The 25,334-nt window shown below is 35.7% G+C and overlaps 1 protein-coding gene across 2 annotated transcripts in view; it reads left to right on the forward strand.

The window, feature by feature from the left end:
* BIRC6 (baculoviral IAP repeat containing 6) overlaps nt 1-25,334 on the forward strand; it is a 252,572-nt gene that overhangs the window by 24,198 nt on the left and 203,040 nt on the right. For both annotated transcript variants that reach the window (XM_008569149.1, XM_008569150.1), the window contains exons 2-8: nt 2,524-2,705; nt 5,000-5,137; nt 12,393-12,586; nt 15,264-15,375; nt 17,016-17,098; nt 20,517-20,739; nt 20,840-21,000. In XM_008569149.1, coding sequence (XP_008567371.1) covers nt 2,524-2,705; nt 5,000-5,137; nt 12,393-12,586; nt 15,264-15,375; nt 17,016-17,098; nt 20,517-20,739; nt 20,840-21,000 — 1,093 coding nt within the window. The remainder of the gene's footprint in view (nt 1-2,523; nt 2,706-4,999; nt 5,138-12,392; nt 12,587-15,263; nt 15,376-17,015; nt 17,099-20,516; nt 20,740-20,839; nt 21,001-25,334) is intronic.

The raw sequence follows: 25,334 nt of genomic DNA on the forward strand, positions 1-25,334 counted from the left end.
TTTCATTTTTAACTGAAATTAGAGAATCTTTGTCCTTGGTCTTGCTGCTTGTTAATTAGGAAGAGGCTAGGTGAACATGTAAGAAAGTAAAAAGTTCCACAAAATATTCTTTGTTCATTGGAGGATTCTTTTCCTTCACAGAAATCTTGGACTTGTCTAGGGGCAGATCATTAAATCTCAACTTGAGCGTACTATCAGACTAAATTAACAAAGCTCTTTCTCTCAAAATAGAGTTCTTAGGCTGAGTAAAAGATTCAGAGAGGGCCGGCCCAGTGGCGCACTGCTGTGGTGCGCCGCTTGGGAGGCGCGGCGGCGCTCCCGCCGAGGGTTCGGATCCCACGTGCAGACCGGTTCCCGCTCACTGGCTGAGCGAGGCGCGGGAGCGACGCCGAGGGTTGCGATCCCGTTGCTGGTCCTGGTCCGGTACGGGGGCGACACTGAGGGTTGCGATCCGTTGCCGGACACGGAAAAAGACAAAAAGGAAAAAAAAAAAAAAGATTCAGAGAAAGGGTCTGAGTGGGTTGAATAATCTTCCGCCAATATTTTTATCCACAAGGAACCTTGGAATGTGACCTTATTTGGAAATAGATCTTTGCAGATGGAATTAGTTGAGGTCCTAAGAGCCTTTGAGGGAGTATGGCTGACTTCAGCCTGTTGTCTTCCCCTCTGTGCAATATAACGTTCGCCATTTTGAATACTCTTTCCTAACTCAGGTCACAATCTGAGAATGGACTAAACCAGGTGAACATGGTCCTATTGCATGCTGCCCTATGGGCCTGGAAGACCTCTAAAGAATTTACTAAAAGACTGTTCATTGTCCATTATTTTGAGTGCTAGTGTTACATAATGCAAGAAATTCAAAAAAGTTGACTTTTTTTCAGTCATGTTCTCTTGAGGAATTTCTAGTGACATCATATGGAATCCTAGGGTTGTGTGGAAACCCATTTAAAAACCCTGGGGATTCACACTTTATACCTGAGAAAGTTTTAACAAAATTGTGATTTTTATAGTTTGTACCTGATTGCATACCTCCAAAACAATAAAGTGGGATTTGTAGTTTTTAAAAATTTGTTGATTTTTAAAACTGTAAGTTCTTATACAGTTTTACTCTGAGTTCCAATAATTTGTATTGTTTCTTGTGGTTTTACCTACAGATCAGAAATACTAGTAAATATTCCTATTTTATGTTATCACAGAGGTTGCTTTTCTGTATGCTAACTTATATTTTAAACTGCCAGATCTGGAACTCTTCTATAAAAATTCCATGAATTTTTTCTTTGTTTTATGTAGATAATGGATTAGTTGCTTATCAGTTTTATAAAGCCTCCAAGCTGCCTATTAGAGCCCAAGAGAGCTATAGTAATCTGTGATTAAGAAAGCCAGCCCTAATATTCATTGATAATAACATGTTTTATAGTTGTCTTAGAGATTGATGAGTAGGACCCTGATTTATTTACACTTTTCTGCTTTTTTATCATTAGGCATCAGCAGTACTAGTAACAGGAGTGTTTTATAGAATTGTGGTAGGAGTTTAGTTATGCTGGCAGCAGGATTGCTTGCTCACAGAGAAGTTTCTTCTCTAATGCAATAAAATTCTCAATCGATCAATTTTTAAAGTATCTTTATAGAAATTCTGTATTTATGGAAGAAACACTTAACAATAATCTCCTTATAAATCTCTTTATAATTTAAATATAGAAATGGATGTTATCTTTTTCATACTTTTTGGGGGCATTATATATAAAGCTTCTGCCTATTGGATACTATCTTTTGTAAGACTTCTCGAAATTCTCATTCTGAGAAATTTTATGGTTAGTGTATTCTATGGCTCTTCATTAAAGTATACTTCTGCTGTTGACTCAGCAGAAACTTACGGGAAGTGACTTAGTGACTATGCCTTCTCAATGGTGGTTGAACTAGAAGCTTTACTGGTTTTCATGGTGTAGATTTTAAGAATGTTTTCTATTTCATCTCAAATTTAAAGCCCTCAGGAACTTTTGAGGTAATTATCTAGTACCTATTCATGCTGCCTTTATGCTCCATAGGCAAAAAATGACATAAAGAAAATATTTAATTTTTAAAAGTGTTTCATTCCAAACACTTAAATTTTGAAATAATTTTGAATGTACAAAAAAATTTCAAGAGTACTGTGGTACAAAGAATTTCCTATACCCTTTATCCATTTCTACCAGCTTTAAGCATTTTACCACATTTACTTATCATTCCCCCATGTATATATATATTACTTTTGCTCTGTTTGAGAGTAGATTGCATATAGCATACCCTTTTACCCCATACTATTTCTGTTTATTTCTAAGAAAAATGATATTCTCTTTTATAACAGCAGTGTAGTTGTCAAATTTTGATAATTTCACATTGCTACTTTAGTCTATAGTAAATACTCCAATTTAATCAGTTGCCACAATAATCTCCTTTAGAGCAAATTTGCCATGTAAACATTTATTTTTAATGGACTGTATTGGTCTTAAAATCTTAAGTGTTGAATTTTTGTTTTTTTAACAGCTAAACCAGGTGGACAGGTGAAATGTCAGTATATTTCTGCTGTGGACAAAGTTATATTTGTGGATGATTATGCAATAGGGTGTAGGAAGGACCTTAATGGAATCTTGTTGTTAGACACTGCTCTGCAAACTCCAGTTTCAAAGCAAGATGATGTGGTTCAACTTGAATTACCCGTTACAGAGGTAAGTTGAAATAAGTATCAATGTGCTCTTTCTTATTCTTAATGTAATGTTAGACTTATTAGATATTAAGTCAAATGAAGTTTTCCTTTAAGGGCATTACATGGTACCCCTGTAAAAACAAAGATTTGACTTATCAAACACAACTTTGTTTAAATACTTATCTTTCCTCTGAGTAATTAATTGGTGCTTGTTGAAGTGGTGTTTTAGGTGTGAACTATGCATCAGCACAGGTTAAACAGCTCTAAGGAAGACCCCCAAATATAATGGCTTAAACAAGGTAGTTTCTTTTCAGTAACAGTCCAGGGCCAAGTGTAGGGCCAGCATTGCTAACTCAGCAGTTTGCTGGTGAGTTCAAGACAGCAGCAGCTCCAGGTCTTATTATTTCTCAGTCATAGGGATAGGGAGGTCAGAGGGCCAGGAGAGCACACTGGTATTTCTCTCTTTCTCTCTTTCTTCTTCCCTTTCTCCCCCTTTTTTTCTTTTTCTTTTACAAACTCTCTCTCACATACCCTTTTCATATTCATTCCCTTGGGCAGAATTTAGTCACATGGCCACATGAAGGTGAGAAGGAGACTAGGAAAGAGGTCGTTCTTTTTTTTTAATTTTAAGAAAAAGGGAGGAACACATATTAGTGAACAACCGATAATCTTTGCTGTGCATCATGTCTCTCAATAACTGCAGTTTTAAATTTCAGCCAAATGTATTTTTCTGTAGTGTTAAAATTTCATTATTTGATTTTTAAGTCTATTCTAACTTAAATTCTTTTTTTGTATGGGTTGATGTTCATATGTAATTCGAAAGAATGCTTTTCAAAGTTATTAGATTTTGAATCATCTTAAATAGAATATAAAAGATTATAATGCTGTTTTTCCTAATAAAATGAGATAAATTGTTTCTGCCTTTATGCTTAATTATTGTTTATAAATTGTTTTGCATTTGGTGGATTGATATGATTGGTTGATAAAATTAGTATATTTCCCATTTTTAGGACGCAAAAAATGTCAATGTGTAAATTTTAAGTGCAGTACATTTAAATGTTTTTATTTTGCATTTTTCTCTTTGGATAGGCTTCTTTTTTTTTTAAGATACCAAAATATATCTACTTAGATTTCACATTTAGTGTCATATAACCATATTCTATTATATGTTAATATTGAAAGCATGTTGCTGGAAGTTTGAGTTCTAAAAACAGAGAAGCCATCTTTTTTGTCATGAAAGTATTTGAGTTCCAGAAACAGAGAAGCCATCTTTTTTTGTCATTGGACAGAGAATTAATTAGTTCTACTTGGATTGAACATTTTTTCCTCTCCTAATTTAGGGACTACAGACCAGTTGATATCTTAATAAAGGATATATAATATATTCAACAATGAAAGTCAGTGTTAAATTATGTTCAGGTTTATTTTTTGGGGGGGTGGCTAGCTGGTACAGGAATTTGAACCCTTGACTTTGGTGTTATCAGCACCATGCTCTAATCAAGTGTGCTAACTGGCCAGCCCATGTTCAGGTTTTAAAAAGAACTAAAGAATTAAAATAAAATATTTGAACATTTATTAACTATCAAGTCACTATTTTTCCTGTTACACTCATTGAGATGCTAGATATTTAGTTGGTTTCTACCTACTCCTCCACTATGCTTGATATTACATCTGCTGTTGGTTTTTTTCTCTTTTTACTTTAAATAATCACAGCTCTAAATGTTGTTCACAATATTGTTTGTAGACCTTCCACCATCCCAGGCATCCTATATGGCATCACATTAGTTTGTCACTGTCTTCCCTAAAGTATAGGGTCCTGGGTTTGGTTTGATAAACGTAGAACAGTGTAAATCTTTTCCTTCTACCAGCTGTTAAGGTAGTTCATATTGAATATGTGGGTAACAATGCAAAGGGCTTTTTCGCAGTGCTTGCTGACTTAGTGAATGTCACCTTTCATAGTCTTGCATAGTTTGAGTATTTAAGGCTCGTTAGACTTTACAGTTATCCCTAAATTTTTCAGTTTTGCTCATGGTTTCAGCTTGTCCATTTTGCTATCTTGATTTGGTTTTATAATAACTACTGCGTACTGAAGCCTTACTTTGTGGTACTACACTCACTGCTTTATCTAGTTTAATTTTATGACAACTCTTTAAATCATTATTTGATTAATTAGGTTTGTTAAGAAAAAAAGTAAAAGTAGGTAAGTTGAGTATAGTACCCATCATAATTGTAACAAATTAAAATAGCTGAATGAGGATCTGAATTTCACTTTTTTTGGTGTGTGCTTTATTTTCTGTGATCATCTTTTTTATTTAGGCACAGCAGCTCTTATCAGCATGTTTAGAAAAGGTAGATATTTCTAGTATGGAGGGTTATGATTTGTTCATCACACAGCTCAAAGACGGTTTAAAAAATACATCTCACGAGACTGCAGCAAACCACAAAGTTGCTAAGGTAAGAAGTTAAAGAAAATTACCTTGTTGGGGGTTATAATAGAACAAACATCTCCATCCTTTTGCTTTTCCCTCCCTGGAAATATTCTAATTCTAGATTTTTCTCTCTTAAAAAACATAATGTGCTTATAAGTCATCTCAAAGTTGAAACTATTTTTTATTAAATTTTAACTTCAGTTTGGGGGAACTGTTTTGCTTATTGTGTTCCTAAGGTTTCTGTGAATCCTCCTTAGTGCCTGATGGTCCTGTATTGGTTGAGAGACTGATAAAAGAGGATTCCTCATTAGGTTATGAGTTTGGATGAGAGTGGAATATGTCTTTGAAATGAGACCATTTTGTGCTTTCTTTGAAATTATTTTTTGGCATGAGGGGGATGTCTGTGGGAGAGGGTGCTTTGAATTAAATCCTTGGATATATTTTCCTTAATTTTTTTGTATTTTTCTTTTAAGACCTTTAGTAAGTATGTAACACATATAAAACTTCTGTACTTGAGGATATAAGGTAGAAGGTAAAAACCATTTTCCTAAAAGTAACTTGTGCATTTACAAATATCTTTTTTCTCGAGAACAGTTGTAATTACCTAGCTTTTTTTTTCTACTTAAGAATTTATTTTGGGTATATTTTCATATCAGTTCTCATAGATCATCTGCATTCTTAATATTTGCATTGAATTATTTTGTAGATTTACCATGATTTTATCAGCTCTTACTACATTGATGAGACATTTTATTTAGGAAAACAGAAACCATACTATGAATTTCAACACAGAGAATTTATTATAAGGAATTGATTTAACAAGTGTTTGAGAACAAAAAAAGTGAAACCCTGAGGGTAACAGATGAGGTAACTACAGCTCTCACGTAGGTCTGGAGGAACAAAGAAAAGAGGTTAGGGTTATCAGAACCAAGAAACATAGAGAATAGACCCCATGGATCTGGGACTGAGACTTCTGAGGAGGAACTAGTGCCCAACTGGTACCTCAGGAACTTGGAGGAGGGCCTTGTGGAACTGGGACTCATATGTCTGAAGAGAGGTGCTACTTGGCTGATGGTAGTTCCTGTAAGGGAGCTCTGTGAGACTAGTTCTGAGGATGCTAAATGAAACAAAACATAAAAATACAGAAGAATGGAAGAATCAACTACTGCCACCAAGTTCTTTGCTGAAACAATGCTTTGCAGTTTCCCTCCTTTATTCCTGTTGGCAGAACCTAATAGCCAGGAAACGGGTTGACAAAGAAGAAATATAATATGTAGAGTCGCAGCTCCAACATGACAGAGCAGAGAATTAAAGGGTAGGTCTAGAGCTGAGAGACAGTAGCTTAATAACTGTCGCAGACACACCTTTGGCTACTCAGCATCTCCATACATACTTTATATATGTATTTCATGCAACAAAAATATACTTTTACTTAACAAGATGCCTTGCTACTTTTTACAAATGAAGATTCTCTTTCCCCTTCCCCAGAAAGGGGAGACACAAAGTTTCAACAGATAATTTTATCCATCAGTAGGTAATGTTAACTACTAAAATTTAGTCACAGTCCCACTGTTAAGGTAACAGAACTCTGCTACTTAAAGACTAAATTAACAACCACCAAAAATTCTTATATAAAATAATAAGTCTATATGTCTGTCTATACCTGTGTGTCTATATCTATCTAAATCTATATCTGTCCATCTGTCTACCTGTCAGTCCATCATTTTTGTAATAAGAAGTGAAGAAAATATGCATACAGCTTCAGTCGTCAGTTCTATAATAGTCAAGAAGATATATTTGATATTTATAACTTCTTTTTTCTATTGCCTGTTCCATATTCCCTTTGTCCTCAGCTGGCCCCTCAAGTGGTCAGGATTCTTTACATGGTAGAGTAATCCAACTCTTCATTCTTGTAGGATTTGAATTTTCAATGGTGCTGTTTTTTAAGTTGTTGTAATCATCCATTTATTTTTTACTACTGGACATGGAAGTACTAAAACGCACCTCAGGGAATCTCCTGGGTTCTCCATGAGTTCTCCTTGCCCCTAATATTCAGCATCAGTTTAATTTCCTCTTGTTTTGTCAGTTTCAGTCATACCAGCCAGTAGAATAACCTGCTTCTTTGCCTGTTCATTTCATGCGAGAGGGACCCAGAATTGCTGGGTAGCAATGTCTACACCCAATTCAGTGGAACCATTGTTGTACTTCTGGTGGAACATTCTTGTTTGGGAAGTAAGACCTATAGATCTTAAAGCTTAAAATAAATCTATGAATGGGTTTACTAAGTATAATGGTGACCATGCTGGGAGAAACAGTATCATGCATTTTTTTGTTGATTCAAAGCATGTACTTTATCCTGTAAGATAGACCTCTAATCTTTCAGGGTGTCTCTCCCAATTAGTGTTGAAAATGAATCTTTAGTAAGCCATTGTACTTTTTCATCAGGCCACCTCCTTCTGGGTGATACACAACAAGACCAGTGAATTTCAGAGGCAAGAACTGATTGTTGCATCTTTTTTGTTTTGAAATGCTTTCCTTGGTCAGAAGCAAAGTTGTCTGGAATACCATGATGGTGCATAAGACATTTGGTTAGTCTACAGGCATTGGTATGTAATATTATGGCAGAAGCATTGTGGGCAGAACAGGCAAATGCATACCCATAATACGTATCCGTTACAGTGAAGACCAAGTGCCACCCAATTCATGATTGAAGGAATCTGATATAATCAACCTGCCATCAGGTAGCTGGCTATTCCCCCTGGGAAATGGGGTTATATTGGTGACTCAGCTTTGGTAACTGCTGTTGGCAGATTAAGCAATCTCCAATAGCTGTAGCCTGGTTAGTCTTGGGGAAGAGAAAAGAAGTTCATGTTGTTGGGCCTTTGCATAGCTTCCATCTCTGTTGCTATGGCATTTTGCATACAGGTCCATTGAGCAAGCACTGGAGTGGCTATGGGGAGAAGCTGACTGACGTGTACAATGTGTACAGTTTGTCCATTTCCTCTGGAATGAATGCCTTTTGATGAGCATCCACATAATTCATAAATATTTTCACACTCTTTGAGAGGTCTGTCCATAGACCTTTACCCTTGTCCTCCTTGTTAACAGTCTTCCAATAATGATCTTTCCACGTGCCTGACCATTCAGCTAACACATTTGCTACTGTCCTTTAATCAGCGAGAATCTTTCCTTCTGGCCAACCCTCCATCAATCCAAAGAGAACAGTCAAATATACTGGTTGAAGTTCTGCCTGCTGAGAAGATTTGCCTTCACTACTGTCCTTCTGATTGGAGCTGTAATTCTGCAACCATCCACTTTGGGGTGGTACTAGCATATTGTGCAGAACCATCTGTAAATCAGGGCCAAGGGTATTTTCCCTTCAGATTATCTCATCATAAGGAGTTTCCTATGAAGCTGTCGATGTGGAATGAGGAGAAGGCATTGCAATGGGGGTAGGTATTGTAGAAGTCTGAACCACTTGTTTATTCAACTTGTCCTTTTGGGCTTTCTCAAGACTGATCTTTTATAAAATGCTTGATGAAGGATACTTGTTCATGCCCGATACTATGGTTTGGTGTTTCAGATAACACCTAGTTTGTGATAGACAGCTCTGATTGCATAGATGTTTGTCTCATGGGTAGATATTAATCTCAATCTGGGACCACTAAGAAGCCATGAGCTGTTTCTCAAAAGGAGAACAGTAATTTGCGTGAGAGGCCATGGCCTTGCTCCAAGACCCTAGCATTCTGCTGTGTGATTGTCCACTCAGGTTGCCAGAGGCTCTTTAAAGCATCATTATTTGCGAAGGATACTTCTAGTGTCAGTGTCACTGAATGTTCTCTTGAGGTAAAAGTGGCAGATCATCTTGGAGTACAGGCTGGACCTGTTGCAGAGCTTCTTCTGTGCTTTACTCAAAATTGGCAGCCTTATATATTACTGAATAATTGGGTTAGAGCAGTATGTTAAAATATGCTAAATATTGGCTCCAAATCCAATTAGGCCTACTAAGCATTGTCCCTGTTTTTCAGTGGTTGGTGTTACAAGTTATAGCATCTTGTCTTTCACCTTGGAGGGGATATCCTGATATGCCCAGACCACTGGACCTGTAGAAACTTCACCAAGGTTGCTTGATCCTTAGTTTTTCTGGGGATTACTGACCCCTTCTGGCTTGCGTGTATCTTATTAAGGCATTTAAGTTCCTTGCTACTTCTCATCTGTTCCAATCAGTGTGATCTTATTGATGTAGTAGACCAGATTGTTGATCTGCCGGATGTTAGGATGATCAGGATTTCTGAAGACTAGGATATGGTACAGAACATGAGATATAGTCCTAGGGTAAGATGGTGAAGATTTATTGTTATTCCTGCCAGGTAAAAGCAGACTTTTTGGATAGTCCTTAAAAATTAGTATAGAAAAATATTTGACGGAACTGTAATGCCTACTAGATATCAGGGGATTTGTTGATTTGCTTCAATAACAATAAAGATACCTCATCTGGTACAGCAGCTGCAACTGAAGTCACATTCACATTCTTCAAGATTCATTTCCATAATGTGTAGGCCAAATAGGCTAATTAAATGGGGATAAGATCATTTGATTACCTCTGTATCTTTCAAGTCTCTTATAGTGGCGTTAATCTCAGAAATTTCCTCAGGAATGTGATATTGCTTTGGTTTAATATCCTTGTAGAGAAGGAAAGTTCTAGTGGTTTCTACTTGGCCTTTCCTACCTTAATGGTCCTCAGATAGGAGCAGAGAGCTAATGTGGGGATTTTTCCAGTTGCCTATTATATATCTCTTCCAATTATGCATTCAGGAACTGGGGAAATAACTATAGTGTGAGTTCTGTGGACACACAGAGCTTGCTGAGACAGCTTTTGTTTGCCAAAACTCCATTGATCACTTGACCATCGTTAAGTCCTTTTACTGGTAAACGACAGTGATGTTTCAGGTCTGTTTAATGTCACTTTCTTGTAATGCCTGAAAGATCTTTTCCCCGATCACTTGACCATCGTTAAGTCCTTTTACAGTGATGTTTCAGGTCTGTTTAATGTCACTTTCTTGTAATGCCTGAAAGATCTTTTCCCCAGTGCATGGTCACTGTAGTGAATGCCCACAAGTCCCTTTGGGGGAAGGCTTAGGGTATGATTTACAGTATATAGCTGGGCTATTGTTGTAGGATCCTTTCTCAAGGGGAGTCAGCCTCCCTTTCAGTGAAGGAGCTCTGCATCTATGAACAGGTTAGGTCTAGAAACAAGAAGAGAGGTTTTCATTCTCTTCTTTTGTTTTTAGCAATTCAAGTGATGTTTTTGGCCACAATTTTTTCAGTTACATAAATAAATAATAATTTACTAGGCTGCCTAGAGTATACTAGACAGTGGAAACTGTTCATAGTTGAGCTGGGGACAGGATATAAAGATGGAATTACTTTATAGACATTTCTCTGGGAGAATAATTACTTGGCATTTTTGCAGTCTAACTTCTTCAGTGATTATTACAATATTAAATAATTGTGGTTAACATTTATTGAATATTGTTGATGGTGAAGCTGAGCTCAGAATCCAGGTCTGTGTGACTGCCATCTTATGCCTTTAGTTATATTGCTGGATTATGGTGATAGCATCAACAAAAACATATGCATCTGCTAAGGTGAACTAAATTCTCATATACCCCAGTAATGGTAATTGTCCAAATAATCTTATGAATGGAAATCTTTGAGTGCCTGCCTTGTGCTTAACACTCTGTATGTGCTGGATGGATATAAAAAATGACAGATGATTTTAGTCGTACTTAATTGTGGTGGTGGGATATATAAGATGATGTGTTACCTACCATTGGTTCTAAACTGTCTTTTTCAGGGTAATTAGTTGAGGCTTAATTTTTTTTTTTTTTGACTGGTAAGGGGATTGCAACCCTCGGCACGGTGTGGAGAGGCTTCACTTTTTTTTTTTTTTTTTTTTTCCTTTTTGTCTTTTTTCGTGACCGGCAACGGATCGCCACCCTCAGTGTCGCGCCCGTACCAGACTGGGACCAGCCTCGGGATCGCAACCCTCGGTGTTGCTCCCGCCCCTCGCTCAGCCAGTGAGCGGCCAGTCTGTNCCAGCCTCGGGATCGCAACCCTCAGTGTTGCTCCCGCCCCTCGCTCAGCCAGTGAGCGGCCAGTCTGTATGTGGGATCCGAACCCTCGGCGGGAGCACCACCACGCTTCCCAAGCGGCGCACTATAGCAGTGCGCCACCGGGCCGGCCCCAAGAGAGGCTTCACTTTTTAAGGAACAATTTTATTTTTAATTGTCAAATCATAATTGTATATGTTTATGGGGTACAGTGTGATGTTTTAATATATGTATACATTGTGGAAAGATTAAATCAGGTTAATTAACATAGTCATGTCCTCACCTACTTATCGTTTCCTTGTGGTAAGAATGTTTGAAATCTACCCTTTTAACAATTTTTGAAATATACATTATTAACTATGTTCACGATGCTGTGAAATAGATCACCAAAACTTATCCTCACATGTAACTGAAACTTTGTATCCTTTGACCAATATCCCCCCTTTCCTCATCCCCCTGCTCCTCACCTCTGGCAACCCCTATTGTACTCTGAGAGTTCATCTTTTTTAGATTCCACAAAAATGTTGTCATGCAGTATTTGTCTTCCTGTGCCTGGCTTACTTCACTTAGCATAACATCCTTCAGATTCATTCATGTAGTTGCAAATTATAGTTTTTTCTTTTTTTAAGGCTATATATTATTCCATTGTGTATACAAGTGTACTTCAAAAAGTTCACTGAAAAATGGAATTAAAAGACAACAAGAATCTTTCTATGAACTTTTTGAAAACCCCTCGTTTATACCACATTTGCTTTATCACATTGCTCTGTTGATGGACCCTAGGTTGCTTCCATATCTTGGCTCTTGTGATTAAGAGGTTTCATTTTTTACATATGCATCTGCCAAGGTGAACTAAATTCTTATATACCCCAGTGATGGTAATTGTCCAAATAATCTTATGAATGGAGATCTTTTAGTGCCTACCTTATGCTTAACACTTTGTATGTGCTGGATGGATATGAAAAATGACAGATGATTTTAGTTGTACTTAATTATTAATGCTTAATATTGTACTTAATATTGTAAGTCACTGCTTTAATTGATAAACTGATGGGCAGATTGACTTGAGACCGATAAATAGTTCTTTATTTGATAATGGTTAAGTTATGATTTTGGTTAAATCTGTTGACTACATTTTCCTTTGCATATACTCTCTTTTTTTCCCAGTGGGCCACAGTTACATTTCATCTTCCTCATCATGTGTTGAAGTCCATTGCTAGTGCCATTGTAAATGAACTCAAGAAAATAAATCAAAATGTTGCTGCCTTACCTGTGGCGTCCTCAGTGATGGACAGATTGTCTTACCTCTTACCTAGTGCACGTCCAGAACTTGGAGTGGGGCCAGGCCGTTCTGTAGACAGGTATGAACCTTGTTTGTAGAGAGAGATGATAGTGAGATTGAATTGACTATTTTTTGGGTTAATCAAGAATAACTGTAAAACTGTATGATTTAAAAAAAAATTCAAAGTATTTTGAAAACCAGATTCTCATTATCAAAATACTGAATTGAAGTAAGCTACTGCTTGAATTTCTGTTGCCAAACAGTATCTTTGATTACCCTAAAGATATTTAAAAGGATAATAAAACCATATTTAAAAAATTCCAGTTTAGTACTTGCTTAGTAAATATTTGTCAACTTAAAGTTATTACAATTATTCAATATATATTTATTTTGCCATTGATGAAATTTTGTGACCTTTGATTTAAATTTTGACTAATTTAAAAACCATACCTGAATGTGATTATAAAGAAAGAACCATCTGTTGTTTTCTCATTAAAAGAAAATGAGTTAAAAGATCAGTCGGGGTAATTTTGAGTTATGATTTTATACTGCCTTCCCTGGATTCAAACAGTATTATAAAAATCATATTTCAACCATCATTTTTTTGGTAGAGATTTATTGAGTGTCTGTTTGATGTAACACGAATTAAAAAGCTAGTAATTCATTAATTTAAAAACATAAATGATTTGCTCTTTGAATGACATTAATCAGGTTCTTATTAAAAGCGCTGAAGTTTAGAAATGCTATACAGAAATATAAAACCTGGCAGTTTTGATTAGATATTCACATTTGCCTTCTCATGTAGCATTTTACATTTTCACATTTTTGTTGGATGTGAATTGTAACTTCCTATGCTTCTTTCTGAAGTACAGTTATAAATAGTACATGCTGATGTTAGCAAAGGCAATACTGAATGAAATGATTTTTAACTCCTAGCATTTTAAGTATTGCTCTTATATTTGTTTGCAATATTTATTAGTTTATATTTTGGTAAACTGTGACTTTGCTTAATCAGTTGCCCTACTTTTGTTAGTTTAGTGATTTTGTTATTATATAAATAACTTCTATTAGTTGTATTCACAATTGGGAATATTTTTTATATTCTATAATAATATTGCTACCTCTGTATTTTGGGCAAACTGCAGAGACTGTCATTTTTAGTCTATTAGGTGCTAGGTACCATGGCTGTCATTAAAATATTCTTTGGAATATGTCTGGAGAGGGCCAAAAGAAGAAAAATATGTAATTAGAATAAGGGTTTCTTGTCTGAGAGTTATACCTATCTTGAGATTGTAACAGCCAGTCCTCCAGAGCTATTTTCTTTGCAAACAGTTGCAGAGTTTCTAAAGAAATCAGTGCAAGCTGTAGCAAATTTTATATTTTAGATAATGCATTCATTAGATAGGATATTCAGTGTTTCTGGAGGTGTTAAAATGTCCCAGAATATTAATTTTGATGTAGTCTGTTGTATTCGTTTCATTAAAAAATAATCTAGGAGCCTTATGAAGACTGATGAACTTAGGTCTGTTGAAGGTTTGAGTTAGGGTCTGTTGGGTGCTACTGCTGTTTTGTCTAGTAATATAATTAAATGAGACAGGTTTTCTGTTCTAAGACCTATCCTGAAGACCTATATAACCTGTAAATGAGAATGCTTTTCTAACCCAACAACTTTTTTTTTAGTACTGAAATACAACAGTGAGTAAACCTAAGCTCACTAGCAGTATTATAGGAAATCATGCACTAATATAAGGAAAGAATTTAAGAAAAGTAATTTTCTTGTCCCTTTGTGGTTATCTTTACCATTTTTCTCTTTTTATTTCCTTTCTGTTACCAGTTGCAGTTTTGTGTTAGAAGAGTAAGCTTTGCTTACCAGTCCTTTCTTACTTGAAGCCTTTTGGACTTTTCCTAAGTTTACTATGGTCCTTTTTTTTTTTTTCCTTTTTGTCTTTTCGTGACCGGCAGCGGATCGCAACCCTCAGTGTCGTGCCCGTACCGGACCGGGACCGGCAACGGAATCGCAACCCTCGGTGTTGCTCCCGCACCTCGCTCAGCCAGTGAGCGGCCGGTCTGTATGTGGGATCCGAACCCTCGGCGGGAATGCCGCCGCGCTCCCAAGCGGCGCACTGTAGCAGTGCGCCACCAGGCCGGCCCTACTATGGTCCTTTAAAAATTATTCTGCTACTTTCTGTTATAGTTTGACTCTGAGTGAGCTGATGTGTTTTAAACATAAAACACATAAGTGAAGATTTCATGTTTTGATAAATCCCTGGAGAGTATAGGTTTCCTGGGAAAGGATTTTTCTGGAGAAAAAACAGAAAACTGCTTTCTACTTTAACAAAAAATTAACTTGAAAATACTTTCTCAATATAGTTGAGATAAAACCACTGTTACGTTAGTTGCAGCTTTATCCAGTTATGCAAAACTTGGCATGTAATGAAAGCATAGGGATCTCTGCCTCTACATTTCCAGATTTTCTGTTCTCTGCTTGGTAATTATGCAATACTGGCTAATTTAATCTACTCCTGGAATTGTTTATCAGATGTAACCACCAGTCAGATTTTCTTTTTCCCTACTCTGTTTAAGAGAAACTCCTAAAAGTGATCATTTTTAGTTTAAAATAAAAATTTGAACTTGATCATTAAACCATTCCCAGTTTTTGTTGATAGCACAGTAAAATTTTCTTGTGCAGTGTTAAATAGGAATTTCACTTTTATTTGATGCCAAACTTCAGTTAAATGAAGTGTGTTTACTTTCAGATCATTGATGTACAGTGAAGCTAACAGACGGGAGACATTTACCTCATGGCCTCATGTAGGCTATAGGTGGGCGCAGCCAGATCCCATGGCTCAAGCTGGATTTTATCATCAGGTAAAAAAGACTACCCCCCAAAATTGTTTTTCAGTATGCCTTTGTAGCCCTCAGTAAAATCATCAGCATTTTAATTCTTCTTTCAAAAGCTTATTTTATGCAGCTTGGTTTTGTGCTTTTGTGTATGCATATATATGAGTTTTGTTTTGTTTCTATACCTTTGATTATGATATTGACTGGCTATTTCCTGTGTTGTGTATTGTCTACGAAAAGGAAAAATAAATTTGTTAAAAGTAACTAACAACTGACTTACTTAATACAATCATGTGCTGCATAATGATGTTTCCATCAGTGATGGACTGCATATATGACGGTGATTATAATAGAGCTGAAAAATTTCTATGACCTAGTGATGCCATAGTTGTCGTACATAGCATAAAGCTTACTCACATAGGAGCAATAGACTATACCATGTAGCCTAGATGTGTAGTAAGCTATCCCATCTTGGTTTACATAAGTACACTGTGATGTTTGCACAATGATGCGTTTCTCAGAATATATCCCTGTCGTTAAGTGAAGCATGATTGTACTTAATAACAACTCCGTTTCATATTAGGTACAAATTTTTAAATCAGCAAATAGGCAGAATTCTCCAGATTTACTTTTTGAAAAGTGCTCTCTTTGGATTTGTGTTTATTTTCAGTTTTTGACTTCTGCATTCATAACAGAGTAGTAGATGATTAGGATAATGCAATAAAAGCATTATTGGCATTGCTCCTGAAGTTTTAATTTTAGTTGGGATATATTTTTACATGTAATATATTAAAAATTATATTAAATATACAAACATAATTTATAGCAATAATCTATGAGGATATATATAATTATAAATATGAGGGTACTTCAAAAAGTTTGTGGAAAAATAGAATTAAAAGTTAATATGAATCTTTCCATGAAGTTTTTGATGTACCTCATATGAAAAATATTTATTATAATAGATATTATAAAAATTAAAATGTTTTATATATATCAGAACCTGAACTGAAATTTATATAGCATTTTGTTCTATGTGTCTTAAAGAATATTACATGAATTAGATTGACTGGTTTGCTTTTTCTTTTTCTTTTTTTTTTTTTTTTTTTTTTTTTTTTTTTTTTTTTTCTTTTTTATCTTTTTCCGTGTCCGGCAACGGATCGCAACCCTCAGTATTGCCCCCGTACCGGACCGGGGACCGGCAACGGGATTGCAACCCTCAGTGCCGCTCCCGCGCCTTGCTCAGCCAGTGAGCGGGAACCGGTCTGTATGTGGGATCCGAACCCTCGGGCGGGAGCGCCGCCGCGCTTCCCAAGCGGCGCACTTATCCAGTGCGCCACTGGGCCGGCCCTGCTTTTTCTTTTTAATTGCTGTTTCTTATGTAGCTGTATGGGATTCAGTTTGAAATAATAAACCTGTTATTTTCCTTCATGTATTTAACTATATTTTAAATACTTTAGTAGTACAATTAGAAGGTACTAGATTAGGGATTGAGTACCGTGCCATTTGAGGTTTCAGTGTATTGTTGGGACTTAATGGCATAGTATGATTTTCTTTTCTTCAGTATGGTATTTTACTTAAAATTATGAACTTTTTAAAAAGAGTTTTTATTAAAAAATCTATTTTAATAATGATTAACCTTTTCTGTCTTCTTTATAATTTTGTAGCCTGCCTCATCTGGAGATGATAGAGCCATGTGTTTTACTTGTAGTGTGTGTCTCGTTTGCTGGGAACCTACTGATGAACCTTGGTGAGTTATGATTCATCTGGGCATGATAGGCTCAGTCCTATAAATGCATTTCCAAATTTTACTTTTCTGATCTTGATATAATATTTGTCTTGCCTTTTTGCCATCCACATTTTTGCCATTGTCCTGTGAGAATGGGATAGCTCTGTCTATTCTGTCACATCACTTGGCATACAGTGTCTCCAAGGTCCATGACTTTCTAAAATCTGTACATGGGAGAAGTGCCAAAGACTAGAACCAGGCTTTGACCAAGAATCAGAAGGTTGTGGTAGAATTAATTTTGCATCATTACTTTCAGCAGTTTAATTTTGGTCTGTTGAGGGCTGGCATTCAATAGGGAATTCATGGAGGAGGGCCTTATAGTACACATTTCAAATTTTGAAGTAACTTTAGGGGGTTTCTTGTGTCCTTGAATTCTAGTGCATGAGTTTTATTTATTTATTTATTTATTTATTTATTTATTTTTTAAAGATGACCGGTAAGGGGATCTTAACCCTTGACTTGGTGTTGTCAGCACCGCACTCACCCAGTGAGCAAACTGGCCATCCCTATATGGGATCCGAACCTGTGGCCTTGGTGTTATCAGCACCACACTCTCCCGAGTGAGCCACAGGCCGGCCCAAGTGCATGAGTTTTAGAACCTGGTTAAATATTAGAGATTATGTACTGAAACCTCATTTTTACAAGTAACTGCTCAGGCCTTATTAATAGAAATAGTAATAATAATAGAAAATATTTATATAATACTATTTACCAGTTACCATTCTAAGTACTTTGTATATTTTTAACTCATTTAATTCTCACATTAATCTTGTGAAGTAGGTACTATTGTTATCTCCAGTTTATAGGAGGGAACTAAGAATATTCTCCAGTTTAATCCTTACAGTCAGTCAATGAGATAGGAATTATCCCATTTTAAAATGAAAAAAATTAAATTTGCTGAAGGGGATATGGCTAGTAAGTGATAGAACCAAATTTTGGTTTTTAGATATGCTTCTTATTTTGTACTAAAATTTGTTTGAAGTCTCTCAATGTTTACAAGCTGATGTGAATGGGGTGAATTTGCCAAAGCCTATTGCAGTGTACATATGGATTTCAGGATTCATTGGAAAATACTGTATGAAAACTTCAAGTTGCATATCTCTGCAGACTGAGAGTTGAATATGAGCAATTCTGTTTTAGGTAAAGTTTTGTTTGGAACTTGGTCTTTCTCCACAGAAGCTATTTTTATATAGAAACCATTTTAATATATACATTTTTAGTTTCTCAGGATGATCCTCAAATAGTTATTTAACCCATACCTGAAAAATTGTACCATGATATTGTAGCATGTATTTTTATTTCTAAATATTTTCTGTGAGAAAATTGATTCAAATTTCTAACTTGGGATTTTCAAAACCCGTCTTTTCTTGACATGGTCAGGGATTCAGGGATTCTACCTCTTCTTTGCTCCAGGATTTGTGATTCCTCAAATTCTCAAGAAGTAGGTGGGGTCTCTGAAGGCCTGGGACCAATGCTCCAAATGAGTAGGAGGGAGGGGACTGATAGAAGCTGGGGATCTGAGCCTAGGCGTCTTCTGAATCTGAAAGGGGCAAAAGGGAAAATTTGAAGGGGAAAGTAGGACACTCATATTTTGGTGTGGGAGTTGATGGAATCACTTTAGAGAGAGATTGAAATTTAAAAAAAATAAAAATGGGCTCACCCTATTACCTAGCAATGCTACTTCTACTTATCTGTCATAGGGAGTTAATAGCTTTCGTATGCATGGAGGCATAAAAAATGGATGATCATTGTAGTAAAAAGCTGGAAACATCTTAAATGCCCATCAGGAGGGGAATAGCAAAATAACATGTGGTATATTCATATAATAAACTGCGATCCAGCAAAAAGAATGACAGATCTCAGTCACCATTAAGTAACTTACAGATATGTTATTATATCAAGCAAGCTGCTTTAGAATGATTCATATAATGATCGTTTAAATTAAAAATCCCTAAAAAGAACCACCCCCCATATTATGTGTATGTACATAATGTGTGTAAACTTATAGAAAATATTTTAGAAGTTATCACTTCAGTTTATGATAGTGGTTACTTGGATGTGGGATAGGAGATTACTGGGAGTAAATATTATAATTGAAGTACAACTTTAGCTTTATTTTATATAGTCAGGTGTAACTTGTGGAAATAAAAAGTTAAAACTCAGGTAAGAGAGAAAAGTGGAAAGGAGAAAAATACCCTAGGATTTATCTGGGAGGGAATCTGGTCCATATATCATGTGCTTGGAGGTATAATATAAAAAGATCTATGGAAGACATTTGCATATTGTAAATTTCCCAAGATTTATGTGTGGATATAGGTAAATTGTAGGTGAATGTAACAAGAAATATGCATACCCTGAAGAAGAGCATGTGTTATGAGTAAAGTTTTCTCTTTTTTCTTTGCCATGGAAATAAAACAATTGAGTTGATAAAAAAAAAGGGGGTTCTTTTTTCCTAGTAGGATCCTGACATTTTCAAGTAATGCCTTGTAATTACAGGTAGTGAAAGTTTAAGAAAAAACCAAAAAGAAGATAAAAAGTAGGGCAGATAAGTTTTTAAGTGTTGAAGTTGAGCCTGCTTTTAATGTTGAGAAAATCGTTAAAGTTGTTTTACCAATCTTGATCTGAGGCTCTAGTATTTTATTTTTCTTAAACGTGTTACGGTTTTATAGTAAATTAATTTAACATTTCTTTTTGCTCAATAAGCATTTGTTTGAAAGAAGTAGTGCATAATTTATGAATTTTACCTTTCTAAGGATCTTTGAAAAGAAATTTTGTCTAGAAGTTGTTAGGTTGGTTTTCATAATACATATTTAAGGCATATTTTTGTGTTTTTAGTATATATCATTTTTTTCCATACCCTAGAGTTCTCTTTGTTTTCAGATCTTTACTGAAAACTTCTTGCAATATAAGTGGCGTTTATTGAGTTTCTACTATATGTCATTTATAGTTGTGGCCACCAACATATATGAAGAATTTTAAAGTGAAACAAAGTAGTTATTCATTCAAAGTTGTAGGAAACCAGTGTGAGGAAATACCAGGAGTTTAAACAATTTCATCAGTATTTTAAAAGCATAAATAATACTGTAGCATTGGTTTCTCAGTTTCATTGGAGATGACTTTATTTGTAATCAATTATGGTAACAACTGCTATTGTTGCATGTTTTGAATAATGAATGTGTGAATATTGTGAATTTTTGACCATGTTAGAGTGATCTTGATAAGACTGAATGATTTGGTAAGATTAAAGTCTTTTTTATGTTGAATACTTTAAGTTCAATTGTTTTTTTTAAAAAAAGATGATCGTGATCCTAGAGTTCTGTTTTAATGTACAAACTTAACTGCTTTGTTGTTCGGTAATCTTTTCTTAATCTGTATAAAGGTCTGAACATGAGAGACATTCCCCAAACTGCCCGTTTGTGAAAGGTGAGCACACACAGAATGTGCCATTGTCAGTAACTCTTGCAACAAGTCCTGCACAGTTTCCTTGTACAGATGGAACTGACAGAATATCTTGCTTTGGGTCGGGGAGCTGCCCTCATTTTCTAGCTGCTGCAACTAAACGAGGAAAGATCTGCATATGGGATGTTTCCAAAATTATGAAGGTATTAATTATGTTAATTTTATTAATTATGTTAATTTTGAAGTAACAGAGTAGTCATTAAAAAAAAGTCTGTTGTAAACTTAGACTTTTCATTTGTTTAGGTGCACTTAAAGTTTGAAATTAATGCCTATGATCCAGCAATTGTACAGCAGCTTATTCTATCAGGAGAACCAAGCTCAGGAGTTGATTCAAGGAGACCAACTTTGGCATGGCTGGAGGACTCCTCTAGTTGCTCAGATATACCCAAATTGGAAGGAGACAGGTATGTGAATTTGTTTTAGTAATATTTATAGATGTTACATTTTTTTCTTTTCCTAAATTTTATATTCTCATGATTCTGATTAAAGAGGAAGAAAAAGTAGGTTAAGAGATTAGAGAATAAATGTTGGGTTAGAAATCTGAAAGCTGTGTGATTCTCAAAGAAAAATTTTCATTCAGAAATACCATAGTCTATATTTTCTGTCCCAATCTATGTCAATTAGAAATAATTGCCACATTGAAAAATAAAGTTTAAATAATGAAATGAAATCTTTGGATTAGATTTGTAATTGCATCTTCTACTAAATCTTTTCATAGAGCAGTTGAACTAAATGATTTTAGTTTCTCCTAGTTCATTAGCACTTCAAATTATAGAAGTACTGATGAATAATGAAATAACCTGAGGCAAGGCAGGAGGACCTAATTATTTAAAACAATAAACGAGTAGTCAGAGGTGAGTTGAAGCACCATAATTATTGTTATAGAAACATTTTGGTAAAATTGCTGTTCTGGATTCTCCGCCACTCAGCGTTTCTGACAGGTTCCTGTTTTTTGTGGCTGCATCTGTTCTATGTGAGGACAAGAGAGTATAATCCAACTTAACTCACTGGTTTCCTAAGAAGCTGTATAGTTGTAACTCTGAACTGGGTTAGGATCACACAGCAACATGTACATTATTCCCAAGTAGGCAGAATAAAGGGTTCCATAAACCACTTGGCTTATGATAAACAATAGCAACTACTACTTTTAAGATTCTATAGGTAGCAACATGAAATGAATCACGTTGTGTGATCAGATGTTCTAATATACTGAGGATATCTACCATTTCACCTGCAGGGATTTCTTATGTAACGAATGTGTGATTGGTATTGCACCGTACCCAGTGATTTATCATTTTACTTCACAAACCCCTTGGTCGCATGCACTTTCATTAAGTGTAATGTAAAATTTTATTAATGGAAATTATTTCATTAATGGAATTTATGGAAAATTCACAACATATAAGTTGGGAAGATTACCTCTGTCTAGTTCCTCTTGGTTAAAAGCATGTGGAAATTACTGGTAGATACATGAATGTGGTCTGCACTCTGGAACAGACTGAATTAAAGCATCCTGGTTGTTCTCAGTTATTATAAATCTCTGTGAAAGTTTGATGGGAAAATAGCTTGCCCTTTGTTGGTCTGAGTTTTTAACCATATTTTCCAATAGGAATGAAAACTAAGCATGCTTGATTTCTGTGATTTTCTTAGGAGTTAATGGAAAATTAAGAGAAGATAGTGAAATTAGCATGTCTTTCTAAGCTCTAATTTTAATTAGAACTTTGTCTTAGAGTTTTGTAATTTGTAAATTAAAAATGGGATCAAAATGTGCTTCTAGGATCACACCCACATCTGCGTCCCAACATCCGCCTTGGTAAAATGTACATTTTAGGTACACGTGTGTCCAGTAATTCTGGTGGAGATACCCCACATGATAGGGGTAGTGTGCTGGATGTGAGATGTAAGTCCATATGACTGCTTTTAAAAATCTTACAGTCTATCTAGGATAGAAGGACTTTTTTGTCCAAAGAAATTGTGAAAGGAATCATACAGAAAGGTTACTTTAAGTTGGTGTGATGGAAGGAAACTGAAGAGATGGAACTTCATACCTAGTCTTAAGCCCTCTGTCTGCCCTTCCCTTTACCCAGAGGTAGTAGGAGTCCTGTTGTATTGGTTGTGAATATAATGAGCCAAATTACCTCTGACTTTGTGTGGCACAAGATAGAATATATTTAGTTTAAAAATATACTATGCGGGTTTCACTAGTTTGAAGAATAATTTATTAATTGGAGAAATTAAAGCTTATCCAAGAAGTTTAAAGTAATTAGAAGTATAGCTGGCTTAGAGATTGTTTTTGACTATTTCTACTTAGAAGATAGTGTTTGTCTTTGTTTTAAATTTGTTCAGGGATGATTTTGGAACACATTTAATTTTAATGAATTAACATTTTGTATAGATGCTTCATTGTCATTGTATATTTTGTCAAATTGGTAAAAACTTCCTGAATTTAACTTTGAAGTTGTTAAATTGTATTGACACAAACCAAGGTACCTCCTGTGATATTAGTGTGTTTAGTTTTCAAAAATATGTATAGTCTTAACATTTTCACCTTATCCATAATATCTTATTTCTTTTTCATGTTTAAACTTTGTAAAAGGTTTGTATCATGTAAAGGGCTTTAGTAAATCTAGTGTCTATTATATAAGTAATACATGCTTATTGTAGAAAAAATTGCAAAAAACAGGGACAGAAATTGAAAAAACACGGAGTACCCATGTATTAGTCCATTTCTGTTGCTTATGACAAAATACCTGAAACTGGGTTATTTAGAAAGAAAAGGAGATTTAGTGTTTACAGTTTCTGAGCCTGGGAAGTCCAAAGTCCATCTGGTGGTGACGACAGTGACTCAGGGGTCTCACATTGCAAGTTGGTGGAAGCAGTGAGAGCAGAGAGAGAGAAAGACAGGCTCGCCTCTTCTTTTAAGGCCCTCAGAATCACACCCCTCACCACCATTCTTAATCTATTCACTATTGCATGGTCCTACAGTCCAATCACCTCTTCAAGGTCCCACCTTTCAATTACCATAATAGGATTTCCCACCCTCTTAACGGTCACAGTGGGGGCTAAGTTTCTAATACATGAAACTTGGGGGGACACAATTCAAGGTTCAGTGAGTTTTGGGGAGACATAATTCAATCCACTACAACCCATAATCACGCTATTCAGTTATCTTAACATTTACATGTATACTAGTTTTTTTAGCCGTGTGATTTATTAAAATTATCTATTTTTTTATTTTTTATTTTTTAAAAGATGACCAGTAAGGGGATCTTAACCCTTCACTTGTTGGTGTTAGCACCACGCTCTCCCAAGTGAGCTAAACAGCCATCCCTATATAGGGATCCGAACCTGTGGCCTTGGTGTTACCAGTACCACACTCTCCCAAATGAGCCACGGGGTGGCCCCAGAATTTTTTAATTTTTTTAAATTTAAATTTTATTTTTTTTTTGGTAGCTGGCCAGTTATGAGCCATGTGACTTTAAAAAAAGTTTTATTGAGGGCCGGCCCGGTGGCGCACTGCTACAGTGCGCCGCTTGTGAGTGTGGCGGTGCTCCCGCCAAGGGTTCGGATCCCACATACAGACCGGCCGCTCACTGGCTGAGCGAGGTGCGGTCGCAACACCGAGGGTTGCGATCCCGTTGCCGGTCCCGGCCCGGTACGGGCGCGACACTGAGGGTTGCGATCCGTTGCCGGTCACAAAAAAAGACAAAAAAAAGGGAAAAGAAAAAAGTTTTATTGAAGTTTAATTTTCATATAAAATTCACTCTTTAGGTGTACCATTCAACAGTTTTACTCATATGATTCTATCCTTTAATAGTTTGTGAACTTTCCTGTCATAAAATTATATTTTTGAAGACTTTCAGGATAAAACTTTCTTTGCTAATTTAAGATGATTGTCTGGCAATCCTTGTAATGTCAAGACACCTGAATTCCTTCTTACAAATATACTACTGCTTTATTTTACTTTATGTCTCAGTACATAATGCTTTGTACTGAGCTTTGTTATTTTTCTTAATGTAAAAGCCTCTCTGTACTTGAAACATATTGTGTATTATCGGTTTGGACTTGTATATTCTGGATAATTTCCAATCATTAATATTTCCTGTTGGCATTTATTTTTCCACTCATATTATTTCTCTGAAGCTGGCAAATTAGTGTTTGAATACTTGAGGCCAATTAACAGCTGATTTTAAACTTTTTTGTGTTCTTTCTGTTCTAAATTACAGCATTAAATTGGTTTATGGGCAATTATTATTTTGTTTCTTGTTTTCCAGATGGTTATTTTAACAGATTGTTTGAACATTAAGTTTATTCTCCTTTGCAATCCAAAATAGTTACCTGAAGTTTGCTTGTGTGTGTGTGTGTGTGTATTTACTTTTATTGTGTATTTTTTAAACTCTTTGGCGCAGTTGTCTGGAGGCAGTCATATTTCCACAGTACAAGTCAGGAGAGAGCTTTTCTTTTGTACTGCCAGTTTTGAGCATTTAAATTTTGTCTTGTTTGGGTTGTGGCTTTTTTTGTTTTTGTTTCTGCATTTTTCATTTGTAACAATTGTACTTTTTATTTTTCAATGTCCACTAACTACAGATAGGACTCCTGGTCATTTCTCAGTGTTTTCCCTAACATAACTGGAAGAAACAAAAAATAAAACCTAAAGAGTGTCTCCCCCCCCCCCCCCCCCCCTTTTTAAACACATCTCTTGTGCTACATCAGTGGACAGAACTTTGGTTAGTTTTAC

Source organism: Galeopterus variegatus, unplaced genomic scaffold, assembly GCF_000696425.1.
Source record: "Galeopterus variegatus unplaced genomic scaffold, G_variegatus-3.0.2 Scaffold468, whole genome shotgun sequence".
NCBI classification, from domain to species: Eukaryota; Metazoa; Chordata; class Mammalia; order Dermoptera; family Cynocephalidae; genus Galeopterus; species Galeopterus variegatus.